Source organism: Xiphophorus hellerii, chromosome 4 (assembly GCF_003331165.1).
Source record: "Xiphophorus hellerii strain 12219 chromosome 4, Xiphophorus_hellerii-4.1, whole genome shotgun sequence".
NCBI lineage: Eukaryota > Metazoa > Chordata > Actinopteri > Cyprinodontiformes > Poeciliidae > Xiphophorus > Xiphophorus hellerii.
The window spans coordinates 28,079,681-28,089,595 of record NC_045675.1 but is presented as its reverse complement, the minus strand read 5'-3'; the positions used below and the strand labels follow the sequence as shown (position 1 = coordinate 28,089,595).

Here is a 9,915-nt window from a genome sequence, read left to right as displayed (position 1 = left end):
GAAAATAACATGCACAAAGAAAATTTGAATTTATTGTCGCTGCAATTACAAAAATATAAAATTAGGATGTTCATCATCTGTACCTGCAGAGGGACGCTGGATGGAGACAGTTTTTTTTTCTCTCCACATTTCATTTTATTTTTGTTCGCTTAATCTTCATGCCTGTTTTCGATTTAATTAAATCACAGAGATCATGCATACACACACTCACTCAAAGGGGAATTTAAGAGTTGGTACGTTTATTTAAATTATGTATTTGAAAGAATAGTTGAAGAGAAATGGGTTTTCTCTAAATGCAGCTGATCAAAGGCTGCATGTTCATTATGTTATATTAACGAGCTTAAGTGCTACACAAACTCCACCCACAAACATTCAGAATAAGTAAGCATGAACTAAAAAGATACACTTTATTTGAAATCAGAAAGGGACACTTTTTTTTGTACAAAAATACACAACTGTTACACAGATGCTTTTACATCAAGAGTTGCTCCACTTCATCCTGCTTACGCCGCTGATGGTGCTCTGAACGCAGCACCGCTTCGGGGGGGGGGGGTTAGGGCTTAACCCATATGTTTGTTTAATTTAACCATGGAAAGTAACTCCGACAAGCAATCCTCAGGTAGATTTGGTGGATCCTGAATTCTCGAGTCTAGACAAAACTGACAGATCCGTTCTTATAAATATCAGGAAAGAATGCTGATCGAGTGATGTTCTCAAAAACAGAGAGTTTAATTCTTCTTCCGTGTCATTTTTCACTTGGACTTCGTGCCTGCTTTCCCCGTTTCGTTTGCTTTTTTCTGCTTCTGTTGCATGATTTCTGCATCCCTGCGACGGGAAAAAAAACATCTCGAATTAGTTGAGGTTATTAAGAGAACTGCAATGCATGAATCAAACAACAACAAGCTTTAATCAATTGTTTAAATCTGTGCCTTTAAAGCCGGAATGTATTAAACATACAAGTCAGAGTTAAGTTTGAGGAAAATGTCTGGATTTCAGGAAATCAAAACTAAAAAATAATCCCATTTTAAAAAAAGCAACATTCAAGTCAAATACAAAACAGAACAAAAACTAAACATCTGTAAAAGAGTGTGCAGCACATTCTGTTAGAAAATACATAGGTTGGTTATTTTGTTCTATTAGTTGGACCTGAAATAGTTTATATCTATCCATCTAACAATGATTTTTCAACGTGCCATTATACCCAAAATCTTTAGCCAGAACGATAACATGCAAAAACACTGCTGCAACATCAAAATACTGAAGTTCCCGACAAAAACAAAGACAATAATTCTCCGTATTTTGTAGATTCAATTGTTATTTCAATTGATTTTAACTAATTGTTATTAACAATAACAATAAGAAGATTACTTCAAAAGAAAAAAAAGTAGAGGGGGGACACAAAAGAAGCAACTGACTTCCAAATTTAGGACGTAACTAAAGTAAATCTACAACCTACACTCATTTTGCGAAACATAAATAAAGGTGCCGAAACTGTCGTTCCCGGTGCTCACCGTTGTTTCCTGGCGGCGGCGGAAAGCCCGTCCTCGTTCCGCTTGCCTTTGCTCTGCTCGGTCTGCTTCTTGGCAGCCTTCTGGCGTGCAAGCTCGCGCTGGTTGCCTCCTGCGGGGCGGACAAAAAGCAGCGGCACATCAGCAACACACCTCAGGGTGCACGGTCCTTTTTCTAAGTAAAAAAAAAAAAAAAATGCATAGCGCCCTAAAACTCTTTATTTCATAATTTGAAAAGCATAGACAATAGAATAGATAGATAAAATATGTAATGGGACTTCAAGTTAAAGAAGCCGACGTGGCAGAGCGGCGCTGCGGAGCAGCAGCGCCTGAGGAAGAAATGCATCCACCAGCGCTTTGTCGCAACCAGCGGGGTTATTGACGAAGGTTAACAATGGTAGAACCACTGCAGCGCAGTTTCAAGATCACCTCCTCTCACACTGTTGACGTCCTGTTCGCTATTCACGCCACTAGCTTCCAATTAAGCGAGAAAACGGTAAACGAAACCCGTTCGTGCTGCAAGCTAGGGCTCAGGCTAACAACCGGAACAGACAGTCCACTGACCCACAGACAATAAAAGACGCCTCTTATGTAACACACAGTCAGGTGGAACACACTTTAAATCAAGACTCGCTTCAAGCAAACTAATCACAGACAGCACTGCATTGGCTTTAAATATAAATAAAAACGTACAAACAAATACCATGACAGAACGTTAGATGCACTGATTCGGGAACGTCTATTTTCTGAAATAGACAGAACCAAGGTCGATCAGTAGCCAAACAGAGACCACATGCAGTCCAGAAATTTGCCTAAAAGTGGAATTATTTGTCGATACTCACTGGTCATTTTAGCACCCTATGTTTCTTTCGCCCAAAATCCAGATACGCTCAGCCAAAGGGCCGCTAGCTCCCTTGTCGTCGTCCACTGGCTTCCTCCGCTGTGGTTGCGCCTCACTGTGGCTGCTAACTGTCGCACAGGCACCAGAACGTTCCATACAAACACGACCGCTGCGCATGCGCCAAATCTGCAATCGTGTGGGTGCGCATCATTTGTCATCCGGTAAGGTAGTCGGTGCGCTGAGGGTGGCGGGATTTGATCAGCTTGATCTGTTCCTTTAGACTCCGTGGTAACAGTAGGAGTGTGAGAAGAGATTCTGAGATTCATTTTTCAAAAAAGAAAAAAAAAAAGTAAAAGCCCAAGAATTGGACAAACATCTGACTGTTTTTTCAAACCAGCATAACAATTTTTTCTCAAAACACTAGTGTTAATATCCCAGGCATTTATCCACAACTGTCAATAAGCTAACACATAAGTCACAAAACAATTTAAATTAACTCACAAATTTGTTTCACCCCACAAATGCAAAAGAGACCTATTAAAGATATTTATTTCAAAGTCATCAAAATTTCAAAGAATTGGACACCAAAGTCATCAACCTGATACTCTTAGATTAAATATCACCATTTTTGTTTTTCCAAATCAATTCAACTATGTTTCCTGGCTATGCTAAAAATAAAAAAAAAAGATCAACATGTCCCTATCTTGAAAAAAGAATTAAACTAAACAATTAAAATATATTTTTTATTTTTTCAAGATAGGGACATGTTGATCTTTTTTTCATTTAACTCTGTCTTTTTTATGGCGTCACTCCGTCAACTAATAAAATAAAAAAAATGCCTTACATCTATAAATAATTAAATTACAAATATCATGATTTTGGGGGGTAGTGATACAACAAGCTCACAATACGATGCGATGTTGTACTCACAATACGATATATATCACGATATTCGGCAAACAATACGAACCTATACAATTTGATGCACTTTTAAGATCTTCTGAAGGATTTTAGAGGGACAGAGTGATTTTGGTGACATTTTGTGTTCCACAGACTTGAATTTAATTAACTGAAAACGGATTAAAAGCACCAACTACACAATACCTACCTCTGATTGGACAGAGACTCAGAGTCCACAGCTGGACAAAATGAAGATGTGTTGAGAAAATTAGTTTCTGTCATTTAATTCATGTGGATTTGACATAAAACTCAAACCTTTAGAGTGGGGAGATTATCAGCCTCTGTAGAATCTCAATATGCAAATGATTCCACTTGTTGTTTTTTTTCTTTTGGACATACTGTGGCTGCATTTTGGACCTTGAGTCACAGAAAAACAAAATCCGATTTGGAAAAACTTGTAATTTCTTTTGCTGTGAAATGCTCAAATATTCATAACAAATGGTTTTTACAATTTAGAATGACAATATATACTTTACATTTCTTAAACTGATTTTAAAATATTGCAAACAACAGAGTTTTACAACATTATTAGGCAATTCCTCATTTGTTTGTATACAATTTTTGTATAAAAACGGAGTTAGCTGTTTACTACAAAAGTTTAGCCTTACCTAGCAACACTTTATTGCAACGTTGACGAGACGAACCAGATCAGTCACAATGAAACCATAAATCCTATAAAATATCTGAAAACATTCGGCATTTATGTTGGATTAAAAACAAAATCTTTTTTATTTTGAGGGTAGTCCTACGGAAAATGCACTGCTTCCACGACGTAACAACTTTGCGAGGGAATTTTAAAAAATCCCCACATCCTCCCGGAGGCTTAACAATTTGCAGTTTGCAAAGTTGGCTTTTTAGATGCACACGTCGCCAATATTTCAAGTCATACAGCTATACAAATATTAATCATGGTGTAAAATGACAACTAGAAATATAACAGGATTTAAATTTTACCCGTTCGCCTAGATTTGGCAAAAAGGCGGGACTTTGGGTTTGGTGAATTTTCCATGCAAAATGGGTTAAATATAGCGCGCTTGTTGAAGTTACAAACTAAAAAACACAATTCATAACGAAATAAAAGTCATGTCTGCACATTCAGCTTACCTTTAGGAAACAATTGTGTCTTTCGTGTGCGAAAAGAAAGCCGTTAACGACCGTTAGGCGAAGGCGCGGCTTCTTCTTCTTCTTTTCTATTATGGCGGGTCGCAAGCAGCTTTGAGTTGCCTACTGCCGCCACCTACTGTACACGAGTAGCAACACTACTTTACATCTATTAAATTTTATTTTTTTAAATTTTGTATCCTGAAGATAAATAAATAATGCTTTCCAGAATCTGTAAATATCACCCGTGTTTGAAGGCGTGGCTTAAGCAACGCCAACCAATTAACACCTTCAATTTCACAACGCAGATCTGACGGAGGCTACACTGGTAGTGTTATTTTAAAGCTGTGTGATGTTAAAACAACACTCACACTTTTTATTTAACGCTACACCTAAGATTTTAACACTGACATTTTTACTGTGTATATTCCCTTTTTTGAAACTTTGTTGTCTTTTCTCTTTATTTTGTTTCTCCGACCAACAATTAAAGGAGACCTGCTCCACCTGCTGATCTACTGGTTGTAGCAGATTGTGGGAAAGGTGGGGACATGATGCTGACTTGATCAGAAAGTCTCTTTCAATCATCTTTTATTTAGGCAGAGATTAAGGAATGTGTGTCCAGTATGTCCAGCATGACTGAGACAAGACAACAACAACAACACTGGGCCAATCAGGAGAGAGAAGACAGAAATGATGGAGGATTCTTCATAAAATTAAGAAAATTATGGGCAACTCTGACCATCCTCTTCATGAGACCGTCTTGAAAAAACATTAGCATCATCAGTCAGAGGCTTCTTCAAATTTGATAAAATACAGACTGCTACAAAAGATCTTTCCTGCCAACAGCAATCAGCCACCTGCAATGAATATTTGAAGAATCTGAATTAATGAGCTACAACTACATTTAATTTCCCTTTTTAATCTACTAGCCAGGGTTCTCCGCAGAAAACTCCCTCCATTTATTAAATATGTCTACCTGATTCACCTCCCTGATTGCTCCCTTTGACACGTCCACAGGTTTTTCCAAAGGTCCTGTTCGTTATTGTGTCTGACGGAAATCCACCTACCGAGTAAAGGGGAAAGCAGAAAATATTTTCTAGTTTTACGTAACAAACTGAAGCGTAGATATTTTATTATTTAGTGTTATGATGTAATGACGTCAACTTCTAACTATTAAAAAATAAAAACGCTCACTAAAGGTACCTAAACCCCTTACCTTTCAGTCCTTTAGTTTTTTTTTTTACTTCCCTGCTAAAACAATAGCGATCCACTAATTATCATACAGAAGTAATCAAATAAATACACAAGTAGCCCTTGTAATTACACCGTGCATCCCGTAGATGTTGCGACTGGGTCACAAATGGGCCTGGAAAGTTGCAGGCCTATGAAAAGTATTTACCTCATTGGATGATCTTCCCTTTTTTGTTCCTTTACAAATCATTCATGATCAGCAAAATTTGGCTGTTTGGAGAAAAAAAAAAACAACTTTAAAGGGGATAACTGATTTCTACAAAATTATGAACTTAACTACACGACAGAATAAACAAAGTTCAACACATGAAGGAGTTCAGCATCAGTCCATGTTGATGGAAAATGTCCACAATAAGCATCCAGTCCAGCTTAGAACCAGATTGCGGTGTTTAGCCAACCCATTTCGGAAACAGTCTTGGTTGCACAGCAATGAGTAGAAACTAAAAAATAAAATTGGTTATGAATCACGTATTCAGCCCACACTCTGTGGAGTGTACATACAGTATATATTTTTCAAACGGCCGCCAGGTGGCGCACTGTAGTCAAATACATTTAGAAAATAAGGGAACAAACGCACCGGAGCGTCTGTATTTTACATTTTTTGGATAAAGGTTCTGAGTCATTTTACAAATAACCGATTTACAAATAGCATAAAGAAATGTTAATGCTATTTGTATTTTCATAAACACAAATAGCAGTTTTATCTGAAACCGTCTGGTAGGAAGCAGAATGTTTCCAACAGGATGTTTCTTACCACTCTTGGTATTGGGTCATTATTTACCGTCTGGCTCCTGAACTGTCAGACTGAGTCAATATTGTAATAAGACACTGAAGCTACGAATGAAACACTTTGTGAATTTGCTTCTCCATAGTTTGCAGAGTCTTGCAAAAGTATTCATACACCTTGAACTGTTTCACATAGTCATGAACCTTGTATTTCATTGGGATTTTAGGGGACAGACAAACACAAAGCAGTACTTGTGAAGAAGAAGAAAGGAAATCAGTGTATATTTCCAAATGTATTCAAACAGATAATTCTAAATCATGTTTTTTGCATTTTCTTTTATTCGCCCTCCTGAATAGTTCATTTGTAGAACCACTTTTTGCTGCCATTGCAGTTGCAAGTCTTTTTTCCTTTTGGGAGCTTTATAAGTCTTTCTCCGCTCTTTCCTCTTTGGAAGCTCAGTCTGATTTAATTGTCAAGTCTTGCCCAGGATCCATGTTAAGCTCTGTCTGTATGTTTACGTGCAGCATAAAGCTGAACCTATTTTTATTTCAGTCTCTCACTGTATTCTGCCACGATTGCCCTGTATTTAGCGCAGTCTTGTGCAAGCCCAAAAAACTTGAATTTTGGTCTCATCTGACCAGAGAACAACACTAAATCTCTCACATTCTTACCATTTCTCTTATACAGCTTTATGGCAAACTTCCAACATGGCTTCTTACTGCTCTCTTTCAACTATGGCTTCCTTCGTATGGGTTAAAAAGTTGATGGGTCGTATAATCTTTAGCAAGCCCTAAAGATTTGGAATCAGAAAAATGACCACATTGTGAAAACTTTGATAGTTTGGGGCGCCTTGTCCAACCACACTTTTTCCTTCTACTCAACTTTCTGTGATTATGCTTTGATACGGCGGTCCTCTGTGAACAACCAGTTTCTTTAGCTGTGCCCTCCGTATGTAGGATGTCTTTTTCGAGGCATTCTAAATTTCTGAGATGTTGAATTTTGGATTTTTTATTATCTGTAAGCCATAATCATAAAATAATAATAAATTCTTAAAATATTTGACTCTATGTCTAGTGAGTCTATATAACATACTGTATGAGTTTCACTTTCTGGAACGAGGGACGACAGATTTTGAATTTTACACTTTTCTTTTTTTTTAGATGTGTGTGTTTGTGTAACTGTGTAAACCTATCAATTTAAGCGATAGATGGAGAAGAGACTGACTAAAATCCACTCCACATGTCTATATAGTCGCTCAGGCAAAATTGAAGCCTTAAAATGTAGCTTCAGAGGTGGAAGTTATCTGTAGGAGGAGAGAGAATAACGGGTTGGGTTCCCTTTTGAAAGGTGAATACTGTACTTTAAGGACGTAATTGCTGTGTGAACACAATGAGTAATCAAACTGCTGCTGCAGCGGTGTTGCCAACGGGCTATTTGAGTGAAAAAAGCCGTCTTCTCAGAACGTAATTACATGCTGAAAGCGCGCTCTGGTGCGCAGCTCTGTATATCCCTGATGGCTTTTGGGCTAAAAGTCCCAAATTATCTTTGTTTTCCTTTACGTTTTATTTTCGACGTTTCGAGGTCAAAGTCTTTTTCAAACAGTCCATACTGTCCTCACGACAGCCGGCCGTTGATCAAGGTCTTATAGAGCCTAATTTTTCAGTAATTCAACATTTGTGCTGATTTATGGTGCTCATGCACTGTTGTCAAAATATCTTCGGCAGCATGAGACACAAAACCTGTAACTTTCTTCAAATTCAGACGTTTACATGCATTTGTATCTCTTAGCTTCTCACTGGAGCTGTGAAAAGCTGAAAGTCGTCAAACTCTTCCAAATCTACTTTCCGTCCCTCAGAGCTGCCTCAGCTGCATGGCTACACATCGCAAATTGCTTGGTTGTTTTCCTGCTCTGGGCACATGGTTGAGATTTCACTCCTACAATCTGGAACGGAGGTCGTTTGGGGAAAAAAGGGCTCCATATGAAAGCTGCTGGAGCCCTGAAACGTTGCAGCTAACGCCTGCGTACGGTGAGCTTTTTCTGACAAAACAGCCACCGGCTTGTTGCGTGTCGACTGCAGCAGCCTGTTAGAGCAGCATGTCAAACAACTGCGGTCACTTTATTGGGCTGGTGGCGACACAGGGCACCGCAGGCCGTCTGCCCATGACTTGTTTTCCCCCCACAGCTGCTTTCTGTGACAACATCCTGCTTAAAGCAAGTTATTTTCGTCCGCCAGCGGAATTATCACCACCTGGCAATTTTCACAATGTTGACTGTATTTTCAATTTTTTTTTTTTTGGCTTCTACAGAGGCTGTGTTTGTGACGGCTGTTCTTCTTGCTGTCGGCCATGTCTGCAGAAGGTTCAGACGGCGCTGTGTTTTTCCTGAAATATCCTGCTATATTTAACCGAGTTGGGGTTTTTTGTGTGTGTGCGTGCATGTGTGTGTCAACACTTCCAACATGTTCCCCTACAGATATTTTGGCCTTCTTGCCAAATCAGTTTAGCTTCAGTTGTAAAATGGTTGTGTAAATATTTGGCTGTTCCCAGATTTCTGGTAATTACTGTAATTACTACAAGAAGGACCCTAAAGTAGAGGAAAAGTCCAGCTGAAGATCACAGTCTTGTTGAAAATGGAGGTTTGTGAAGATTGGTGTGGCTTCTTCTAAAGCTTGTCCCGACCAATTGGGTAAAATTTGGACCCAATATTGGATTAAATCTACCCAACTCGTGACCCAACAGAATTAGTCAAGCTGTAGAGTTCTGGCATATTGTTGACCAAACTCTTGGAGTTATAATTTTTGACCCAATATTTGGTCAGACTAACCCAATACGGTCCAACGACTTCTACCCGGCAGATGGGTTATGAAAATAACTCAGCCGTTTTTAGAGTCTGTAAGCGTACCACCAGAGCTACAATGGAGTGGTTTAGTTTAAATCCCATTCTTGTGTTAGGATGGCCCAGTCAAAGTCCAGATTTAAATCAGTGCTGTAGGATATTTGCAAGTCTTTAAAATGTCTTAAATTTGTATGTAGAAAACTAGGGCCTTAGAATGTCTTAAATTCATCAGAAAATATCATCACCTTCCTAAAATAATGGCCTTATTAAAAAAGTGATTTTTTTTATTTATTTTTATCCCTTTTGGCAAAAAATAACTTTGGCCATTATTTCTTAAAGGTGAAGATATGTAAGTTGATCTTAAATACATCACAACAGGTTTTAAATTTTCTCATGGCAGGACGATTTAATCTTCTAAATTGTATGTATTTTTATTTTATTCATGAGATTTCTCTGTCAGGCAAAAGTTTGAGACGCCTCCAGACATCTTTATTACATTTTGTGACTCAAGGCACCTGCGGCTACCACCAGCTATCTGCTAATGCACCCTTGCTAGCTAGCGCGCCTTTTTGCGTCTGTCATTGGTAAACGGTTGCTGTTGCCTACCGGTGCATTCTGTACAAAATAAAAATGTGGCGCCAGACCTAAATAAAATATTCAGTTTTCTTTTGCACATTTCTGTTTTGATACA

At 38.4% G+C, this 9,915-nt stretch overlaps 1 protein-coding gene and 1 long non-coding RNA gene across 2 annotated transcripts; both read right to left on the bottom strand.

Annotated features, from left to right (window-relative positions):
* Positions 1 to 382: 382 nt before the first annotated feature.
* LOC116719137 (small EDRK-rich factor 2-like) lies at positions 383 to 2,533 on the bottom strand. Its single transcript, XM_032561531.1, has 3 exons — positions 2,351 to 2,533; positions 1,512 to 1,620; positions 383 to 825 (listed from the first exon to the last, which is right to left on the bottom strand). Exons 1-3 carry the CDS (start codon positions 2,355 to 2,357, stop codon positions 753 to 755), a joined length of 189 nt encoding a protein of 62 aa, XP_032417422.1. The 5' UTR covers positions 2,358 to 2,533; the 3' UTR covers positions 383 to 752.
* Positions 2,534 to 3,519: 986 nt separating this feature from the next.
* Positions 3,520 to 5,509, bottom strand: LOC116718330 (uncharacterized). The gene is made up of 2 exons (XR_004338914.1): positions 5,387 to 5,509; positions 3,520 to 5,267 (listed from the first exon to the last, which is right to left on the bottom strand). It is a non-coding gene; the product is annotated as an uncharacterized LOC116718330 (long non-coding RNA).
* Positions 5,510 to 9,915: the final 4,406 nt, after the last annotated feature.

Excerpts from the sequence above, each read along its gene's own strand:
- LOC116719137 (XM_032561531.1), bottom strand. Across the intron at positions 826-1,511 it reads GCCGCCGCCAGGAAACAACG|GGATGCAGAAATCATGCAAC; the intron begins GTGAGCACCGGG and ends TTCCCGTCGCAG.